At 46.5% G+C, this 22,754-nt stretch overlaps 1 protein-coding gene across 3 annotated transcripts in view; it reads right to left on the reverse strand.

Moving 5' to 3' along the window:
• The window catches only part of EPHX2 (epoxide hydrolase 2), a 72,577-nt gene that overhangs the window by 8,606 nt on the left and 41,217 nt on the right, over window positions 1-22,754 (reverse strand). For 2 of the 3 annotated variants that reach the window (XM_007192738.3, XM_057548908.1), the window contains 4 exons: window positions 20,562-20,588; window positions 17,848-17,933; window positions 14,144-14,255; window positions 1,438-1,509 (listed from right to left, as the gene is read on the reverse strand). In XM_007192738.3, the coding sequence (XP_007192800.2) occupies window positions 1,438-1,509; window positions 14,144-14,255; window positions 17,848-17,933; window positions 20,562-20,588 (297 nt within the window). The remainder of the gene's footprint in view (window positions 1-1,437; window positions 1,510-14,143; window positions 14,256-17,847; window positions 17,934-20,561; window positions 20,589-22,754) is intronic. The other variant, XM_057548909.1, reaches the window with a different exon arrangement.

The following is a 22,754-nucleotide window of genomic DNA, read 5'->3' on the forward strand; positions in this document are numbered from 1 at the left end:
TGGGGTCCTCAGTTAAAGGGTGGACTAGAAAAAACCCACCCACCATGACAGACAGATGTCAAAGGAGTTGGACCATTCAGTTTGGTACTAAGAGGAAACCAAAAAAAGCTCCCCTAGGAATTCATAGCCACAAGCCTGCCTTCACACATGTTTCAGTTTGAATCCACACTACGAGATCTGGAAACCCCCGCTAAGTGAAGTAAACAACAACAGCAAAAGTGAGCTTGGGCTGGTAATGCCACCAGAAGGCCTGGCAGGAGAAGCAAATGCTAAACCACCCAGGAGGGCCATTTCCTCCATCTCAGCTGAAGCAGGTTGGAGGAGAGTAAGTGTTGCTGAAGATGAGCTCACAAACCCAAATTACAGAGCTCTCTCCCTACCCTGCCCCACCCCCTGCACATATACACTAAAGCCCCATTGCAGGAGACAGCAAACATAGCAAACAGTAAAACAAGACTCTCCAAGAATATCAAATAATAGAACTTGCACAGAGTGAGAATGAAAAATGAGTATGCTTAAAATGATTAAAGACAAAAGAAGGAACTGAACAACAAGAATAGAACAAAACTGTATTGAAAGAGATCAGAATGCTTTGAAAAAGAACCAAATGCAACTTTCAAAAATAAAGATGGGCTAAACTGCAGATCAGACATGACTAAAAGACAAATAATACACCAGAAGGTAGACCTGAGACCAATTTCTTACAAGCAATGACAGAAGCTTCTAGAAGAAAATAATTGTCAACCTAGAATGCTATACTCAGATAAACTGTTCTTTGGGATTGAAAGCAAAATAAAGATATTTTCAGGCCAAAAAATTATGAGTTTACTGCTAACAGACTCTTACTGAGAAAACTACAAAAGAAGGTACTTCAGGAAGAAAGAAATTTGAACTCAGTATGAAAGAGTGAGGTCCCAGAAGTGGTCAGCAAAGAAACTGGCAAAAATCAGGCCATCTAAGTAGGCACGGACCAGATAAAGCAACAGCAACAGTGACTCCTAACACGTAAGACAGGAGGGTGTTAGACAGGGGTTACCGCGTTAAAGCATTCTAGGCTCCTGTGGTTGTTCAAGAAAAGGGTTAGAAGCATCAATTCATTCTGCACTTTGAGAAGCAATTATCCATATGACAATGGTAATGGTAATAACAGCAGAATTTCTAAACTGTCACCATTATAATCCTTCTTTGATCTGGGTTTCAAAGCCCTACTGGTGTGTGACAGTGAGGACAGGACCTTTCCCCATTAATGAAGGGACCAGTGGAGTGAGGACCCTAACTGTCTTAACTACAGAAGTCAAAGAAAAGAAGGCAAGTTGCTTATTCCCAGACCCTGACATCCCCTATCCCCCCATCCTCCCAGGGAAGCCATCTGGGGACCTGCACCCCTGCAGCTCCCCCTTCCTTCTCACCCCCCACCCTGCCCCCCACACCCCTCACCTCATCACTTGCTCTGAAGAAGCTTCTGAAAGTCCGATTCAGGTTCTGTTCCAGTTCAACCTCCGCCACTCCCTAGAACAACCAAGAAAGCAAAATGAAGGACTCAGCAGAGATCTTGGAAACTGATCTGACCCAAAGCCAGAAGCCCCCAGCCTCTGTCCCATCCAGCCCAAGTCTCATTAGAAATGCATGAATTTGAATTTTCATATTGAAACACGTTTTTTTTTTTTTTTTTTAAAAAGGTTTGAATAAAATATGAGATACTCACAGTGGTCCCCTCCACCCCACCCCACACCGGGGAGGTGGGTTTATGGCTGCTGCTTTCTTTTCTGTTTATCTAAATCCCTACAGTGGGAATGTATTACTTATAATAATCACTTTATTATTATAGGCTGGGGAGCCTATAAGAGTAAGAGTATGGCAGTGTATGGTGGTCCATTCTGGCTGCTATAACACAATACCATAGATCGGGTGGCTTATAAACTCAGACATTTATTTCTCACAGTTCTGTGGGCTGGGCAGTCCAAGATCAAGGCATCAGCAGATTCAGGATCTAGTGACAGTTTGTTTCTTGGTTCATAGATGGTCATCTTCTCACTGTGTCCTCACATGGAGGAAAGCACAAGAGAGCTCTCTGGAGTTTCTTCTAAAGGGCACTAATCCCATTCATGAGGGCTCCACTCTCAAGACCTAATCATCTCCTCGAGGGCCCACCTCCTAATACCATCACATCAGGGTTAGGATTTCAACACATGAATTTGGGGGGCTCACAAACACTCGTCTAGAGCACAGTGCCAGCCTACTTTCTTCTCCTCCTTTCCAACTGCTCACCTGAACCAGCTAAACTGAGTTGCAGGATGTTTTCTGAATGGGTGCACCCCTCACAGAGCCTTTCATGTCCTCTCCATGGTCCACCCTGAGAGCAGGCAAGCTCCTACTCATCTTCTTCCCCAGGGCATCTGTGACTGGTCCTGGATGGAGCAGAGGCTGAATGTATGTTTGTTCCTTTCCTCCAAGTAATGTTCCCGCAGAGAAGGGTCCGGTAAGCCAGGTCAGCAAAGCGTTCTGGTGGCCAGCGGCCCTCAGACCCTGCACAATTTAAGAGGTCCTGCTACCCTGCACTCATTTGTTCTGCATATTGCACGTCATGAGAGCTCTGGATCTACGAGACAGCAGCACTGCAGGCAAGGAAACATTTATCATCAAGCAGTGCTGGATCTGCAGTTCGAGATTTTCTGAAGAAAGCAATGCCAGCATGTTAATTACAATCCCCTCACATGTGTAAGATTCCATTATGACGGAGAATCAATCATGGCCTTCAGTTATGTGATGAATGTCAAGGCGAGAAACAGCCATGGAAGGCAGTACATTTTACGCGCTCAATAAACGCCCTGCATGTTGCCACGGGTCATCATTCTTATTTACTGAGAGCAGTCCCTAGCTGCTGTTCATGAGCTTGTGCTGTGTCTCAGTGTGTGGAGGAATCTCCACGAGTCCAGAGGTCTGGACTGGCTGCAGAGCTCAAATAGTACTTAGAAGAGCAAATGAATGTCAAAAGGGTCAATAAAAAATCAAAGAGAGCCCAAAGGTAAATAAGTCTCTCCACCCACGTGAAAGCGTGTCAGGTCAACAGGGATGAAGAGGACAAAGGTGAGGGCCAGAAAGGGGAGAAGATAAGAGCATTTGTACTCTGGTTGTGTGCCCTGCTGATACCATCGGACGCTCTGTAATTCATAAAAGGTGATACCGTATTTTTAAGTCCCACAGACCAATGACAAGCCTCCCACCAGTCCAGCTGGATAGGGCTCCTCCCTTTGTGCTCCTGATCACAGGAATTAAAGGATGAACTTTGGAATCCAACAAACAAGGTTCCAAGCCCCACTACTACTACTTATTAACTGGGCAACTTAATCTTCCAGAGCCTCAGTTTCCTCATCTATAAAATGGGAGTATTGTAAGGATAATAGGAGATAATGCCTGTTTCTGTCCATGCCTGGTAGATACATAGGAGGGAGGCCAATAAATGGTGACTGTTGTTATTATTATTATCTCCATCGTTAAAGTTAACTAGTTGCATGAGAATTGTCTATTTTTGGATCTGGTCCCCTCACAAGCCTGTGAATTTCTTAGGGACACACACTGTATCTTACTCATATTTTTATTCCCACTGTGATAGCACGGTCATAGCAGGTACCCAACACAGTCTAGAAGGCTGGGAAGAGGAGAGGGGAAAAAAGGAAAGAATGTGAGGTAAAGACTGTGGTGGGGGTGACTTCTAAATGATCACGTGGATTGTGGCTTTTATTTTCTTGCCCTCCATTGCAAGCTCACATTCATCAAAGAGGGTGTGAAATAAAATCCATATTTTATGGCAGGACAAGAAAAATTTAAACATAAAAAAATTTTTTTCTGCCCTTTGGCCTCCTTTCTCCCCTCTCCTGTGCACTGTGTGTCTACATTATGCATCAACCAAGCCTCCCCCATCAGTAGAAATACCTGCTCAACCATAAAGAGCAATATTCTCCCAGCATCAACAAGACAACTCCATAAAAGATAACATTCCTTCCTGATGTTGTAAGGGGCCACGATGGGCCATGACCCACTACTTGCTAGATTGTGAAAACTGTCAATAATACATCATTTAACACACAGCCCTCTGTCTCAAAACATGTAACTGCCGTTTGTTTTTTTTTGTTTTTTTTTTTAAATATACCTTTCTAATTATGTTTGGGTTACCTAGTATTTTTATAAATTTATTTATTTATTTATTTATTTATTTTTGGCTGTGTTGGGTCTTCGTTTCTGTGCGAGGGCTTTCTCCAGTTGCGGCAAGCGGGGGCCACTCTTCATCACGGTGCGCGGGCCTCTCACTATCGCAGCCTCTCTTGTTGCGGAGCACAGGCTCCAGACGCGCAGGCTCAGTAGTTGTGGCTCACGGGCCCAGTTGCTCCGCGGCATGTGGGATCTTCCCGGACCGGGGCACGAACCCGTGTCCCCTGCGTCGGCAGGCGGATTCCCAACCACTGCGCCACCAGGGGAGCCCCTGTGACTGTGTTTTGACCTCGAACAGGCAGAACTTTCTGAGAGGCTGTCCCCAGGTTACAGTCCTCAGTTCGGCTTGAACAAAATTTTCCATTTCTGTCTTAGATCGATGGATTAATTTTTTCTGTTGCAAAGGTAATTCACCTCCAGCTTGAGGTGGCAGGGAGCAGTAAACCTACAGAACTCTGCTCAATGTTATGTGGCAGCCTGGATGGGAGGGGAGTCTGGGGGAGAATGGGTACACGTATATGTGTGGCGGAGTCGCTTTGCTGTGCACCTGAAACTATCACAACACTGTTAATCGGCTCTACGCCAATATAAAATAAAAAGTTTAAAAAAAATTAATGAGGCTGCTCTACTATTACCCCAAAGCTGTCACCTGGGCAGGCAACTGAAGACAGCTCTAGGTTCTAAGAAAAAACTCCTAGAACAAAGCCTTTGGAATTCCATGAATCCTGGAGCTTTGTCTCAGAAGACTCTGGGGCTGTTTAAGGAGAAAGACTTCCTAAGAGTCAACATAGAGCTCATGAAGGACTTGAATTAAAAGAAACCAACCTTGGGGCTTCACTGGTGGTGCAGTGGTTAAGAATCCGCCTGCCAATGCAGGGGACACGGGTTCGAGCCCTGGTCTGGGAAGATCCCACATGCCGCGGAGCAACTAAGCCTGTGCGCCACAACTACTGAGCCCGTGCACCACAACTACTGAAGCCTGTGTGCCTAGAACCTGTGCTCCGCAACAAGAGAAGCCACCACAGTGAGAAGCCTGTGCACTGCAACGAAGACCCAATGCAGCCAAAAATAAATAAATAAAAAAGAAACCGACCTTGGAGAATTCGTCAGAATCTCTTGGCCTCGTTTACTAAAACCAGCACCTCTTCTCTACTCTCTATTTTAAACTTGAAATCACAGAAACTTATAGCTAGGAGGAAACTTCTAATTCTCTTCTCCTTTGTTTCCAAGGCTTCCAGATCAATCTCTATAGCTTCGCCCTGACTCCAACTCCAATATTTCCAAGTGTCTGATAAACATGTCCATATGGATATCTTATCGCACTCCTCAATGTGATCATTAAAATTAACTTTAAAAATTAATAAAGGAAATGCAGTGTTTGATGAAACATGTTTTTTCATTCAGACTCCAAAGTCACACCCCACCACAGTGGGTTGAACAGTGGACCCCCAAGAAGATATGTCCAAGACTGAACGCCCAGTACCTGTGAATGTGACCTTATTTGAAAAATAGGGTCCTTGTGATGTAATTGAGTTCGGCTCTCCGGATGAGGAATGAACCTACAAATCAAGGAGGGTCAAGGGTTTCCGGCAACCACCAAAGCTAGGAGAGATGCATGGAGTGGGGTGGGCGCCTCCCTCTGAGCCCCGGGAAGGAACCAAACCGGCTAACACCCTGATTTCAGATTTTTTTAAATGTCTGTTGTTTTAAGAGTTTGCATCTGTTACAGCAGCCCTAGGAAAATAACCCACCCCCTCAAGAAGTCTCTTGATTTGAGCGGTGGGTGAGGAGGGAAAGGGATAAGGCTCTACATAACCTCCGGGTTCAGTGCGGTCAGGCACCCACCTAGCAGCTGGGTGACAGGTGTGCTGACACAGGTGGGGGATTCGGAGGTTCCCAGGATCCAAAACACCCGAACTTCTCTTCACCCCCCACCTCAGTTTACTCTCCATGTCCATCCTCAGCTCAGTGTCAGAGGAGCCCCAGAAAGAACTTGGAAGAAGACTAAGTTCTGCCCAGACTTTTCACCCAGAGCGCTGGCAGGGGTGGCGTTCTCAGTCACCTCATCTGCCGGGGAGGTGCCCGCAGCTGGCACTTCTGTTCTTGCCAAGATGTAGAACAGGTGTGCTGCAGAAGGGGCACTTCATTGGGTCTATTGTTTCATGGCAAAGACAGTGGAGACAGCCACTTAAATAACAGCTTAGCATAGCTCGGGCAGCATCCGGCCCTCGATGGTTCACAGCACGAGATGCTTCTCCGAGGGAAGACAGAGCATCCCTTTAATCAGTGGGCTGGGGACAGCTACTCCACTTCCTAATCTGTCTACCTTGTTAACACTTACTTGAATTCCTCTGATACTCTGGGGCAGAGTTCTCTCAAAACAGGATAGAAAACATGGCTGGGGTGGTTAACCCTAGGGTGAAAGATGCCAGTGGATGGAGTCATCTAAAATCTGGGCAAAAAGAGAAAACTGTTTACTACTCTGCAGTTTGGCCAGGCAGATAAGAGGGCCTCGGAGGGGCTGGGTGAAGCCACCTTCCCTGTGTGGACTCTTTTGTTCTTCACAACAGCTCTGAGTTGGAAGGTCATCTCATGGACCAAGAGCCTCAGGTAGACACGTGACCTCGCTCCAAGCCAGAGGGAGTAGAAACGGCCAAGCTGGAAACGAGAGCTCCGGACTTTAAAGCCCTCACTATCTGGTTCTTTTCACTATAACAGAATACTACCCACTTGAGAAAACAAAAATAAAATGCCAAGAGTTTCTTCCACGGAAGGCACACAAACTGAAACCGTGATAGTTAAAGACTGGTGAATAAGGTAGCACGTGGTGACAGTTTCTTTTAAAATGTATTATTCAGCTGTGAAAAACAATCAAAATGATGTCCCTCAACAGAGGATTGGGTAAATAAATCATGGTCCATCCGTATTATGAGGCACCAAGCAGCCATTAAAAAGAATGAGGTAAAAAAAAAAAAAAAAAGAATGAGGTAAATCTATATGTACTGACGGGAAAATCTGTCCAAGGTCTAGTAAATGAAAAAGAATACGATTCCACTTGTATTAAAAAATATATATACACACACACACACACACACACACACACACACTCATGTACAGACACACTTAAAAGCATATTTTTAAAACATCTGGGAAATACTCATCAAACTACTCCTAGTAGCTAGTTCTACAGGAGTGAAAGGGGAATTTGACTTTTTATTTTACACAACTCAGTGTGGTTTTTTTTAAGTAGCAAGCATGAATTACCTAAAAAATAAATGATGTTAAGAAACCACCAGCTGTCTCTGTAGCTGGAAGAGTTACTGTGTTCTAGGGATTAAGGAAGACTCAACACCGTGAGGGAAAAGAAAATGATTTGTGGATGTCGAGGTAGCTCCCACCTCAAAACCACCTCTCTTAACTGCTACCTGTAGTTTCCTTTCCCCACGTTTTCTCTCTATTCCCTCATTTCTCAGCTGGTTAAATACTTAAAAGTGAGTTTTGGTGCTTGAAATCTGCCTATAGTTACGGTTACACACACACACACACACACACACACACACACACACACACCCATGTGCACCATACAATCTTTCCCAAAGAAATAAAAATACAAATACACTGCTACAGAAAAATAAAGAGGAACCAGTGTCAGGGTTGGGAGAGGGCAGGGTTAACAGGATACACTAGACATGCGCCGATTTGGGGGGCAAAGGGGCTCTGAGATGTCCCCAGGTGAAGCAAGGACGTTAAGAATCCTAAGATTTAAAAAATGGAGCAGGTGGTGCTGAAATTATCCAGCTGATTCTATTTGTCTTTGTTGCCCAGAGCTGCCTCCTCTTCCCTTTCTTACTACACAGATGCAAAGGCCATGATCCCTTCTCTGAGAAGAAAATCACAGCTTTTGATCTGAGTTTCCACCAGACTCGGCAAATTCACAGGACAGGACAGTTGGCCAAGCATTGAAAGAGCTCAAGGAGCTGGATCTTAACCTGGCGTTTGTCTAAGCCGCACCTTGAGGCGCTCAGCAAACTTGAGCAAGAGGTGGAAGGGCTGCGGGCAGGAGTCTGGACCCCTGAGGGCTGCTCGTGGACACGGCCTCCAGGCTGGAGAGCGGTGGGGATGAGGGGCGGGGGTGGGGGAGGAGGGACGGGAAGGAGGGGCTCCCAGTGCCCACCCCTGAATCAAAGAGTTGCTCTATGTTTTATTCATTGGCTTGAATTCAGCTTACGTTTAAAGCTATCATCCATGTGAAAACCATCCAACTAGACCATCCTTTTTCTGATGAGGAAACTGAGGGCCATAGATAGGAAGGGACTTGGCCAGTCCGTTTCCTCACCAACAGGGAGCAGACAGGCTGGCGGGACCGCCCCCCCCCACCGCCCCCCACCATGGTTTCTCCTTAAGACCCAGCTTGGTGCCCATCCGGACCAGCCCCAGTTGCTGGATTCACCCAACCGCTTCCTGGGAGCCTTTTAGTGGCCAGATCACTAATTTGAATATCGAACATTTCCCTGCCAAGAGGCTTTGTTCTAAGAACAAAACCATCCACCAACAGCTACCACAGACCAATAAAGGTACCGATTTTTCCACAAAGACTGTAACAACCCCTGAAATGAAAATCTTTGCTCTACTAGGGCTGCAATTAAGTCAGCATCTTTCCCCTGAGGTCCCTCCTTCCATCAAGACCTTGAGCTTATCCTGGTTTGCTCCTCCCCTCTCTGCTTCGATGCACAGAGCACACAAAGAAAGTCCAAACTCCCTCCAAAGTGTGGCTTAAGAGGAGGTGTGTGGGCTTGGAAGTCAAACAAGGCGAGGTCAACATCCTGACCCAGTCGCGTACCTGATCTCAGGCTAGCGAGTGAGGCCCCCAGGGCCTCGGCTTGCTCAGCTGAAAAGATGGGAAAGAACGCCACATACTGTTGCGAACAAAACCACCTGGCCCAACAGGCACCCAAAAAGCAGTAGTTGCAACCCAGGTGTCCATCAAGGGGAGAGTGGATGAACTAAACACTCACACAATGGGATATTATTCAGCCTTAAAAAAAAAAAAAAAAAGGAAATTGATACATGCTCCAACATGGTTGAATCTGAGGACATCCTGCTAAGTGAAATAAGCCAGACACAAAAGAACAAATACTATATGATTCCACTTATATAAGGTACCTGGAGTAGTCAGATTCATAGAGACAGAAAGTAGGTGGGTGGTTGCCAGGGGCTGAGGGAGGGGAGGATGGAGAGTTAGTGTTTAATGAATAGAGTTTCAGCTCTGCAGGATGAAAGGAGTTCTAGAGATGGATGGGGTGATGGCTGTACAGCAATGTGAATGCACTTAATGCCACTGAACTGCACACTTACACATGGTTAAGATGGGGCTTCCCTGGTGGCGCAGTGGTTGAGAATCTGCCTGCCAATGCAGGGGACACGGGTTCGAGCCCTGGTCCGGGAGGATCCCACATGCCGCGGAGCAGCTGGGCCCGTGAGGTACAACTACTGAGCCTGCGCGTCTGGAGCCTGTGCTCTGCAACAAGAGAGGCCGCGATAGTGAGAGGCCCGCGCACCGCGATGAAGGGTGGCCCCCGCTCGCCGCAACTGGAGAGAGCCCTCGTGCAGAAACGAAGACCCAACACAGCCAAAAATAAATTAATTAATTAAAAAAAAAAAGACCTAAGGAAGAAATACATGGCGAATATCTTCTCTTTAAAAAAAATGGTTAAGATGGTACGTTTTGTGTTATGTGTATTTTACCATAATTTAAAAAATAATAAAGAAAAATAATTTTTAATGAGCTGAATTCTGTTGATAAATACCCTAAATGTAGTTTGATCAAAGATAATACATAGTGAAACTAATACTTCCCTTTTTCTATCTCCTATAACTAATATAGCCTAAAAAAAATAAAAAGCAGTAATTCTCAAAGTATATAGTCTGGAGACCTTTGGGGAGCCCTAAGGCCCTTTCAGAGAATCCATGACAAAAAACTTTCATAACAATACTAACATGTTATATATCCTCTTTATTCTCATAAGCGTACAGTGGAGTTTTCCAGAGGCTCCAATAACATGTGACATCCCAACAGACTGAATGCAGAAGCAGATAGGAGAATCCATCTGTCTCTATTAAGCCAGACATAAAAGAGGTTCGAAAAATGTAAAACAATGCAATAATTCTCACTAAATTTTTAAGGAAAATAAAGATTTTTAAAAAAATAAAAAGATATTATTTATATCAACATGGGCACATTATCCTTTTTTAACGAATCGACAGTTTTAAATTTCAATATCTAGTATGGTAAATACCAGCAGATATAACCCACATGATCTAAAGCTCTTTGAGGCCCCTAATAATTTGTAAGAGTGCAGAGGGGGCCTGGGATCAGAAAATCAGAGAATCACTGTGATAAAGGGAACCCTACAAGATAGTCAATGCCCTGCGCGGTCCCCTCCAGCCACTCTTGACTGGAGCCAGCTGCCCAGAGGTCTCCAATTCACTGAGAAGGACGGCTGCCCGCCCATCACTACCTGGGAAGTGGCTGGATTACCCCCCTCCTTGGGGCTACGGTCGTGTTTCTCAAGGTGTGGTTCCAGGACCTCACCAGAGAAATGTGAATCCTTCGGCCCCAACAAAAACCTACTGAATCTGAACTCTGGAGGTGGTGTCCAGGGATCTACGTCATAACTAGCCTTCCACGTGATTCTGAAGCACACTGACATTTGAGGATCATCGGACTAGAGAGTCACAGAAATTGACTGAGAATCACAGAAGACAGTTGTCAGAGCTGGGAGGTTATGTGCACGGGGGGCACCTGGGGGACCTGGTTAAAATGCATATTCTCAGTGGGCAGATCACAAAGGGGGTCGGTGAGTTTGCATTTCTAGCAAATTCCCAGGTGACACTGATGCTGCTGGCCGCCCCCTCCCCGACTCCGCACCTCACCTGAAAGCCCAGGGCCATCCGGTTCAGCACCTCTTAGCCTTTATCGAACTGCTAAGGTTCTGATGAAAGTTAGGGACTCTTCCTGGAAAAATGCGTGCACCTATTAAACTCTGGGGGCAGTTTCCAGATGTTCCAGACCTTCTGAAGTTCATCTAAAGGATCACTGACTCTTTTGTTACCCTCTCTTTCTCATCTCATGACATTTATCCCTGAGTTAAGGGGTTTCATAAGCATCTTCAGTCACTTGTCCCCTCAGGCTGGCAGCCCCTTCTCTCTCAGATCCCCCCACCCAAATCCTACTCACTTCCCTGGGTCCAGTTCAAATGCTCCTTCCTTTGCTAAAAGTTAACTGTGTTTTCTTGTGGGCTCCCAGAGTAAGCTGGACCTCCATTACAGTCCTTTCTGCTGCCTTATTCCCTCGGTGTCTGTTACGTGCCTGTCTCCCCAAGAATCGTTTAAGCCCTCAAAGGTCGTCACTCATCTCTAGATGTCCCCCGAAACCGGCACACAATAGATGGTGCATAGCTACTTGCTGGATGAACCAGTTCTTTACAATTGACACTAGTCAAAACATTTCTGACATTTCAACAGATTTGTCAGGCTCCAGCCCTCCCCCAAATTACGGGCCACCTCTGTTTTGCAGCAGATAGGAGTCTTCTTACGAATGTCCAATTCAAAAGGATAAGATAGAAAATGGAAAAAAGAGGTGGAAGAGAAAGAAGCGGGCACACAACCCCGCGCCCTCCCTCTCCCTCCGGATGCTCCAGGTGCGGCACCGCAGCAGCGGGAGCCAGAGCGTGAAGAGCCCGTCGTAACCTATCCACGGGGCCTGGGGGCTGGGCCGGGGCAGAAGGCAGGCAGGTGAGAGCAGCTCTGATGCACGGGGCACTTGAGGTGATGGCAGAGCCGGGCGGGGTGGCGTCCTCTGGGCACACAGACGGCAGTGGGAGGGGGTTGAGTTTTGGGGGGTGGGGACCAAGCAGAGCCAGAGATTGAGAAAGGGTCAGACAAGAGGTGAGAGGGACCCAAACACCAGCTTCACAGTTTTATGTGGGGCTGTTTCCTTCCCAATCCCTAAAGGCTAAGGCAGCTGCCACTCAAGAACCTAGAAGCAGCACTTCGTTTCTCTCCCACCACCAGATGCTTCTCACCAGTCTGAGATGCACTTGAGTGATGCAAACACCTGGGAAAGGGTGACCGGCAGTGCATCACACCTTGGTCTGGGATGCTGACTTCTAGTTCAGCCGAAAGAATTAGATGGGGGCCACCTACGATAAGCGTTAAACCTACAACAACTCTCTACTAATTCCGACATCGACTACAAACCTGGGGCTGCTTTCCAGCCTTGCACAAGGACACGCCCTCCTTCCTGTCCCATGAGCCCGGGTCTCAGTCCAAATAAGTCAGTTTCTCACGGTCCCCACCCTTCACCCTCATGGTCCCCATCTGTTACAAGCTGAATTGTGTCTCCCCCAAATTCCTATGAAGTCCTAACTCCTAGTACCTCAGAATGTGACTGTATTTGGAGATAAGGTCTTTAAAGAGGTAATTAAAGTAAAATGAGGTAATTAGGGTGGGCCTGATCCAATGTGACTTGTGTCCTTATAAGAAGAGGAAATCTGGACAGGGACACACACATACAGAGGAAATGCCATGGTGAAGACATAGCAAGAAGAGGGCCATGTACAGACCAAGGAGAACAGCTTTAGAAGAAACCAACTGTGTGGACACCTTGATCTCGGACGTCTGGCCCCTAGAACAGTGAGATAAAAATTTTGTTGTTTAAGCCCCGCAGGCTGTGGCACTTTGTTATGGCAGCCCTAGCTGACTAATATACCATCTAAATCATCTTTATCTCTGAAGATCAAACTAATTCAAGACACTGTGATTCAATTCAAGCCAAAGGAAGCTCATTAGCTGTCCACACTCTGGGCTGTGGCAGTGGGGCTCTGGCCTCAGTGGAGGGTGTGATACTTAAGCATCTTGTCATGACGTTGCTGGAGGCTCCTGGTGTCTGACTGAATGAGTCAGATTATTGCTTGAATCAAGAAGTTCCTCTTCCAAGGCACCATCTTATTAATTAAAATCATTCTTAGAGAAGAGTTACTCGCCAAATCAAAACTGGGATGGTTGTGACCCTCGCTGGCAATGGTACCTCCTATGAGTAACAGACGGGCTAGGGCTGGATGAGAGATGTGGTGAGATGCTCCCGTGCTCTTTATCAATTAATTCGATCTATTCTTCTCTCTTTGGAGTGTTAGGAAACATCTTTTATCCTCTTTGGAATTACCCAGACATAGCTGGGCATCGGGGTCCAGAGCCCACAAACAGAGGAGCAGGTACCCTCCACAGATGAGGGCAGCTATGGGGGGTGCAGCCAGGCCTGACGATGCTGCTTTCAGTGAACCCAGTGAAAGGTGGCAGCCACACCCATCACACATCATCCAAGCCCCAGTGGGCATCTTTGAAAGGCATCCTGAGCTTGTGGCACATGGGTGACACCTAGAAACCTTGCACCATCTCTCAAAGGACACTTGGGGCCTGATGCAGGGCTTTTAGGCTCTGGCACTCTCTGTAATCACAAATGTCACTCCTCAGCAGAGATATCAAATCCCTGGTAGGAGGCCAGGAGCTGTCACCAATAAGAGGTGGGTTTCATCAGCCTCTCAGCCAGAGAATTAAGAAGAAGCGGCTCCAAAATAGAGTTCAGCCCCCATTTCCCAATTTCAGAGAAGCAGGGGAACCCCATGCACAATCCCCGCCTCCTGCTCCCCTCATCATCCCAAATACACACACAGAGAAATGCAGCATCAGCCGGGAAGGACCAGCCCTGCTTTGGCGCCAGCCTCACCTGAACCCATCTGTGAACTCATTTCTCATTAAAGCCACGGAAAATTCAAGGGGACAGAGATAAATCAGATCAACGGAAAGAAGGAGCGTGGAAGGCAAAAGAAGAACAAAAACCTTGCTGGGATCATTGCTCACAGGGCCCCAAACTTACTGGTTTCTGGAAGTAGAGCTGGTAATCAAAGACAGGATTGGCTTTGATTATCTCCATTGGGGACACTTTGGGATTTGCTGGTATGAAGGGAGTATTCAAGCTGGCCACTGCCCTGTGGAAAGAAGGGGTGTCAAGACACAGACTCTGTAAGAAGACAATCTGTACGGACCAGAAAGGACCTTATGTGTCAAAACCCAAGCTCAGAGCGGGAGGGTGCTTACACACAAGATCTCACACCAGCAGTGCAGGGAGAACGGGACCTGAAACCACACTTCTTGACTCTCCAGCCCAGTGTGGCTTTTTTTCTTTTTTTTTCCCCACTAAAACTGCAGTATTTCTCACCTACTTGCCTTCGACAAAGACACACACGCATACGCGCACGCACACATACACACACGTTACATGCAGTATATCCACCTTGATTAGAATATGTGAACAGTACAATCTTTCTCTAGTTTGTAAAAACACAGTCATTTCTTCCTTCCTTCACTCACTGTTTCCTCTGTGTTGAGTGTAATTCCACGCCACATACTAGGGGAGAGAAAATATAAAACCAATACTCCAAGAGCTTATTATAGTCTAATAAGGAAGGCTAGTCAAATACACCCATGACTATATTATGAGATAGACTGCAACATGAGCCATAGGAATTCCTACAAAATACCACAGGAATTCAAGGAGATAAAGGATTTCTAGGTTTGGGCATCATGGAAGACCTTATGGAAGAGACAGCATTTGAACTTGACTTTTACAGGTGGGGGAGAGGTGGGGAGGGGAACCGATAGCTGCAAGGGAAACATCATGAGGTTGCCTGAGCCAGTTCTAGAAGGAGGCAAAGCTTGGGGTTGAGTTTGATGGAGCAAGGAGTCTACAGGGCCAGAGGCCAAGTGGTTAATGGGGCATCTTGGGAAATGAAGCCAGAAAGGCTCGTGGGACCCGGAACATGAAGGGCCCTGAGTCTGGACTTGAAGCTGCAGAAAACAAAGAAAGCCATGAGGGTTTCTGGGAAGAGGTGAGAGTGGATGGAAGCTGCAGTCAGGAAGTGATGTATCAAGCAGAGATCCATCACATGGATGCAGAGAGGGGGAGAAGCCAGCAGACTACTGCATTAGTCATCCCGAGGGGAAGAGGATGGCAGCAAAAGGAATACAAGAGAGGGTGAATTTGAGAGACCACACAGCCTGGCTGGTCAGCAAAGAATTCTGTATCCCACGCTTACCCTGTGGAAACTTTTTCCCAGAAAAGAAATAGATATATAAAATAGGAAATATGGGATAATTAGGGCAAATAAAACAATCAGTGGAAGGACTGGTGAGGCTTATCCAGCACCAACCAATAGAAATATAATGCAAAAAAAAAAAAAAAAAAAAAAATATATATATATATATATATAATGCAAGCCATATATATAATTAAAATTTTTCCAGTAGCCAAATTAAAACCAGTAAAAAAGAACATGTGAGATTAATTTTAAATATTATTTAATATTAATTAACTTATTAATTTAAAATTTAATGTTAACTTAAATGTTAATTTAATATTTAATCCAATATATCTAAAGTATTAATAATTTCAACATGTAATCAGTATTAAGAATTATTAATAAGATGTTTTACATTCTTTTTTTCATACTAAGTCTTTGGAATCTGGAAGGTATTTTCTACTTACAGGAATCTCAATTCAAACTGGCCACATTTCAAAAGTTCAATAGGTACGATTAGACAGTGCAGGTTAGGGTATAAAATAAGTTATATTGATGCCTATAAGTTCCTAATGCTACCATAGTGAACCTATTTTAAGCATTACTTAAATCACAAGTCAAGAAATTCTAGCTTTTACTAAATATTCTGAACAGAATGGGGTTTTCTTTTTAATCGCTTTGACAGATCATTTATTCTATATATAAAAATATCATCACTAAATGAGATGATAATATATAAATGCTGCTGCCAACTGCATTAAGATTAAGAAAAAGCTGAACCACAGCCTCCTTCTGGCAGCAGCGTCTCCAGGTGATTGTTAAAGAAAGGATATAAAACAAACAAGTGAGTAGACCCTTATTTTAAATAGGTTCCCAAAGCTTATTTCAGTAGAAAGGCGAAACCAAGGATTCAAAGAAATATTCCACATTAAACGTGGGCTTTTTTTTTTTTTCTTTCATTCATTGTCTGGCTAGAAAGGCAGAGATTAGTGCTGTTAACAATATCCTTAAATAAAAGATACTTCCAGACCCAGAGATGCGGGGTCCCATCCTGGACAGCCCTGCAAGAGGGTCTCGGCTCCCTCCCGCCCTCCCAGGAAGGAGGTAAGAGGGCTGCTTTGATGAGAGCAGACGTAGAATGAGCGACTACTCCAGAATCAACAGCAGGCACGGTGGAAACAGCACAGGAGAAGAGGAACGGGAAACCAGAGCACGCCTGCATCTCAGATCTGATGTTACTCTGCACAAAACCTCACTTGGCTCACGTTAAATCTTTTAAAATTCTCACAGGAGAGAGAACTAGATTAAGCTTAATAAAACAACAACAAGGTGGAGACCATATGTTGTTGCTCTATTTCTTTTTTGTTCCCTTCAAGAAGCATCTAACACAGCCTGCAGGGTAACTTTTTGGTGAACTTGATTCTTAAGAGCTTTCTTATCTCACTTTTGAATGACAGAGAGGACAGAGAGAGAAGCTAAAGAGATCAGAACAGGGTGCAAAAACTTTAAAAATACTTTAGGAAATGTTTGATTCTTTCTGGTCTTTGAGGTCATCCAACCATTTGAGCTGGGGTTGAGCTGAACCAAGTTTCTCCAGTGTTTCCATTCCTATAAACTCAGCCAAATAAAAAGTAACTGGATTAGCTAGGGAAACACAGATGGCTGCTAAGGATGTTGTTTTAATTAATTTGCTAAGATCCGAGGCTGAAATGGGAGGTCAGACAGGCTTTAACTGCAGTTACCAGCTCAAATGGGGTGTGGCCACAAAGGCCACCTGACTCTCCAGGTTCAAAACCCACCATCTGAAAGCTCCCACTAGTGTCCTGAAATGTCATTTTGAGGATGATTATGAGTGATGTGATGGTGATCATGAAACAAGGTGGAGACCATATGTTGGAGACCATTCCAACCTGACATGAAACAAGGTGGAGACCATATGTTGGAGACCATTCCAACCTGACATGAAACAAGGTGGGGACCATATGTTGGAGACCATTCCAACCTGACATCTGTTTTACTGTATTTTGCAGGTTGAATAGTCGGGTAGGAGTGACCATTACCACTTTGTGGTTGAAGATACCAGGGCCTAACAGGTGAAGTGATTTGTCCCGTAGCCAGTTCAGGGTAAAAGTGAAAGCCACATTTTCTGACTCTGACCAGGGCTAAAGTGTCTCCTGGCACTCAGTTCTATGAATCTGACATCCCCTGCTGCCTCACTCCCTCCCCTCAAAGTCCACCCTCATTCTCCTGCATTCCCACTGGCTACTCAGGCCCTGAATTATGCGTTGCATTACTGGTGACTGGGACAGGCCTTGTGCCCAAGACATTAGCTCATTAAACCCTCCTTACTTATACACCAATGAGCTAAGGAGCTATGGTGTCACCTTCCCAGATAATAACCTATCGTTTTCAAGAAGTTTTCTGGAATTCAAGACCTGAGGAAGGAGTCTAGGGAATTTAAGTCCAGTGTGACCCAAATTCTTGATGCCCGAGGCCTAATTACCTCACTCTCTTGGGGTAGAAAAGAGCCATATTCCACACCAGCATGCCACCCCAGTCGTGGCCAATGAACACGGCTTGAGAGATCCCCTAGGAGGACAAAGAAGGGGGCTGAGTGTGAGTAGGTTTCTGGGACAGGGCATGGGTGCTGAGAGCCGGAGGCCTGGAGCTCCCCTTAGGCCTAACCGCAGCGGCGACTCCCAACAGCCGCCCTCTTGAAGCCTCTGGTCCCATGTACAGGCCCCACCGACCCTGCACACAAATGGCTGGCCTTTTAAATCTTCTCAGAAGACTGAGGCCATTGACCATGAATTCCCTCTCTACCTTCCCACAAATCAAACCTTGTTTCACCTTCTTTCCTCCCTTTTGTCTTCACGTTAGAATGCCACCTCCCCTCCCCTCCGTGCTCATCTTTCATTGAGTGGTTATTATTCTGTTCCCCATTCTTTCGGATCTTTCCTACAAGCCTCAAAAGCATCCTTTACCTCCCAATTTCTCCCTGCACCTTCCTCTCCTCTGCTGCTGTAACCACAAACGACAGCTCCCTTCATGGAGGACCTTCTGTGTCACAGGCCCTTTATCTGGAATCCTCCCAGTAACCTTCGAACTCACATTTTACAAATGAAAAGACGGCTCACAGGGGTCGGGTGACTTGCCCGGGCTGCACGGATGGTAAATGGTGGAACCGCCATTCAGACCCAGGTCCCCTAACCTAAAATCGGGCTCCCTCCTCTATGCTACCCGCTGACCGCTTTAGGGCCCTCCATCCTCCCCAGCCTCAACACCAGCTGGAAGGGTGGTTCCTTGCCTCAGCTCTCTGCCACGCTCCGTCTCCTGTGTTCTCCGGCTTCTCACAGTGGTTTATATCAGGTGCCTCCCTAACGACCTTCCTAAGTCCCTCCAGGGGCTTCTTCCCTGCCACACCCAAGTCCACTGAAACTTCTCTCTTAAAGGCTACTAATCACTAATCATTTTTTTCCCCCTCTTGGTTCTCATTCTTCCGATTGTTCTGCAGTGTGAGTGAAAAACAATGCTGCCTGGCGTATCAGTAAACAAAGGATGTTGCAGCCATCAAGTCACTGCGGTCACCCCGATGGTGAACCCTGAGGGAACTCAGGATGGAGACAAACAGGTTGCCCACTGCCAAGCCCTCAGTCACCACAGCCACCCTCAATGGGGCACCCGGAGGGGATTCAGGATGGAGAAAAGCAGGACACCGGCCCCAGCTAGCAGAGGTGCATGTCGAAGGAATGATTTCTATGAGCCCAGACTCTTGCACCTTCCAATACAGAGAAAAATGTTAAATTCTTTAACTTGAGATGTCTGGTTTTCTTTAATTAACAGTAATCTTTTGATGTTCCGACTACCTAGTCTTTGTTGCAGAAACTACTATATATCCTGGCTCCTCTCTTACCTCTCTGGAAGCGGTCTCAGAGCTAGCTATCTGAGATGCTGTATCCGGGCTTAAGTCCTCAGTTTGTCCACCAAATAAAACACAATTCTCAACCTTTAGGTTGTGCTTTTTTTTTTAGTCAACAGCAGCATGAGGCATTTCCTTTGAAACATTCTTCCCTGGGCTTCTGTGACACTGTGCTTTCCAGACTCTTCTTACTTCCCCGAGTCTACTACTCCCTCTCTACCTCTCACTTGGGACTATTCCATGGCTCAGCCTTCAGGCCTGTCGTTGGGGAGCTCATCTCCTCCAAAGGCTTCAGGCACCACCTCCAGGTGGCAAATGACCACCTCATCTGGTCACCCAGGTCATCCAGGTTGGCCCAGTCTCCTTCCCACATATCCTAGTCATGACTGGGCCGGCGATGGACACCTGACCCAGCTGGCCAGCAACCACAGAGACTCCCTCTCAACCATCAGAATAAGAGACGTTCCCAGCCAGGTGGAAATCTTCTAGAAAAAGTCAGGAGTGGGGCGGCCACACTGGGCCTTAGCTATCCCCATCACACTCAAAAGTTCCAAAAAGCCAGTTCCACAGGACTGAGAATCTGCAGAGGATGGGACGTGACATTGTTACCGCACGTCCTACACCAGGCCCTGCTGTAGATCTGGAACTCCTTCGTCATCTCAGTTGTTTCTTTCAACGCATACCCAGTGAACAGGAGAAAGATCCCACTGCTTTAGGTTCTCTCTTAGCACCCCCGCACTGCCACTGTCCTGGCTGGGCTCTCTGCCCCCTCAGCCATGCTGCGGTGTCTCCCTTCTGCCACGTGACCTGACTGAGGATGGCAGAGGATGTACCTAAGTCTCAGAACAGTGTGTGTGCCCTGCAGCAGCGTATTCTCAGATGACCACTGTTGATCGTTTTCATTGAGTTTGACATTCCAAACGATGTTAAACGAAGACATTCGATTTTAAATATTTCAAAAGGGATGGAAGTTTTACGAAGTTGGGAATTATTAGCCTATCGGATGTTTCCCAAACTTCTTCAGCTGGCACTAAGGCTCTTCATCTGGCTTAAAGCCAACAGAGACATTCTATTCTCTGGAAGATGCTTTTCATGAAACAAGAACCAAAACAATCTCACCTCTATATTCTCCAAACCTGTCTTTATAATCCCTTCCGACCCACGACCCCACCTTCCGCCTCCCATACCGCTCCCTTGAGGGCTCTAACAGCTGACACCTTCAAAGGTTACATCTTTTCTTTAATTGCCCAGTTCCAAACAGAATTCTCCAAAGAGATCAGTTCAAAATAATTACTTACCAAATTATCCAGGAAGGTGACCATGTCCTAAGAAAGAAAACAGACACAAAAAATCAGAACTGTATCCATCACCTCAGCGGCTTCCAGGTTAGAATTACTATGTTTGCCTTGGTTACAGTCTGAATTGTGTCCCCCACCTTCCCCCCCGCGAAGTTCATATGCTGAAGCCCAAACCCTAACCCCTGGTACTTCAGAATGTGACTCTATTTGGAGATAGGGTCTTAAGTAAAGATGTGATTAAGTTAAATGGGGTCATCAGGGTGGGTCCTGATCCAATAGAAGACAAGATTTGGACACAGACACATACAGAGGAAAGACCATGTGAAGACAAAAGCAGCAGATGGTCATCTATTGATACAAGCCTCACATGAAACCCTGCTGATACCCTGATCTTGAACTTCCAGCCTCCAGAATGGTGAGAGGTAAATTCCTGTTGTTTAAGCCACTCAGTCTATACTGCTTTCCCATGGCAGCCCCAGCAAACTAACACCACGTTCAATCACTTCACACTAGCTTTTTAGTTATCTCCCTTCCCCTTCCAGCGTCCTCTCATAACCACACAGACTCCCAACAGACCCAGTGAATTATTCAGGGTAGTTCAGTACACATCCCTAACTGAAATGGACCATTCTCAATATAAGACAGAAATCATGGCTTCTTCCCTGGAAGGAGAAAGGGGAAGAAAACTGCCCTGGAGTGGTCTGGCTGCTTGCCTCGCCCCAGGACGGTCAGCTCCTTCTCCCCATCCCCCAACAGACGTGGACACCTGGCCACATGGCTGGCAACCACGGAGCCTGAAAAAGATGTATGAGATGCTGAGGAAGTGTCTCCACACGCAGTTATGTTCTGAGATTCTGGGCATGGGAGGAAGGGTCACCTAGAATCAGGGCCGGCACGTTTGTATGGGCCACGTGCGAATGAGCAGGTAGGGGAAACCTGCCGGGGACATAGTGGAGGGAGGACAGAGCAGACGTGTGGAGGGAATGAAGCGGAGACCAGATGGGCTGCCCAGCCCTGCAGAAAGCAACTGTGGCTTCCTGTTTCCCAGCCCTGCTCCTCTGAAAAACTCCCAGATAACTTGTCAACACCACCCGTTCGCCTGAGCCAATGCGAGGGGCCTCTGCTCGCTACAATAAGTCGACAGAGCTGCGTTTACGGAGCCCTTGCTCAGCACCATCGTTTCCTCTCCCCTCAAGCGGAGCTGCAGGGAGCGGGTGTGTCTTCACTTTACAGATGGAAACCAAGGCTCAGACGGGTTAAATGATGCAGCCGAGACCACACAGCTAGTAGTGGCAGGACTGGGACTGATCCCAGGTCTATCTGATTTCACAACCTCAAAATCAAAACTTTCAAAGGCATCCTTTTTTATTACGTAGACCAACGACTTTATTTTAAATATTTTCCAGCCCCGGAATCCTCCCCTCTTTCTACCATTTGGGAAGTAATCTTAATTTGTCTTTGATTCTCCAGATAAATGTCCTCATTGGGAGCTATAGAGATTGCACAGGCAAGAGTTTGAAGAGTTGGAAAATAGATGCAATTGTATTTCCATCATCTACTATTCTAGGTGCTTCCAAAATGAAGGGTGATTTTTCTTCCTCCTCTGGGCTGGGTCTATTTTTTCTTCTAAATTAAGCAAGGAGATGGAAATTTCAGGACACCAGGAGACAGAGACAAGACAAAAGCCCACAGCCCACAGCTGTGGGTATCTCTTCCCACAGCCCTTGTATCTCTGCCCCAAGAGCATCAGAGAGTGTTCAGATACTCCCCACCCTGGTCTCAGTCCTCTGCTGGGGAACCTTCCAAGATGGACACCCCCTTTCAGGGAAGGAGAAGATGCGATGCAGAGTTCTGTCTACACCAGTGACTGCTTCCAAGGGAAAAGCTGTTAACAGATGTCTGATTCCTTTTGAGGCCCCTGCCCCCAAGCCTGCCCTGGAAACCCAGGGCCATGACGCCAACTTCACGTGGTGGGGAGACAATGGGCAAGCCTCTCATTGGCCCCTGAAAGCAATATTAAAAAGCAACAACAGGGCTTCCCTGGTGGTGCAGTGGTTAAGAATCCACCTGCCAATGCAGGGGACACTGGAGCCCTGGTCCAGGAAGATCCCACATGCCATGGAACAACTAAGCCCGCGAGCCACAACTACTGAGCCCACGCGCCTAGAGCCCGTGCTCCGCAACAAGAGAAGC

The sequence above is a fragment of the Balaenoptera acutorostrata genome, chromosome 6, assembly GCF_949987535.1.
Source record: "Balaenoptera acutorostrata chromosome 6, mBalAcu1.1, whole genome shotgun sequence".
Lineage (NCBI taxonomy): Eukaryota > Metazoa > Chordata > Mammalia > Artiodactyla > Balaenopteridae > Balaenoptera > Balaenoptera acutorostrata.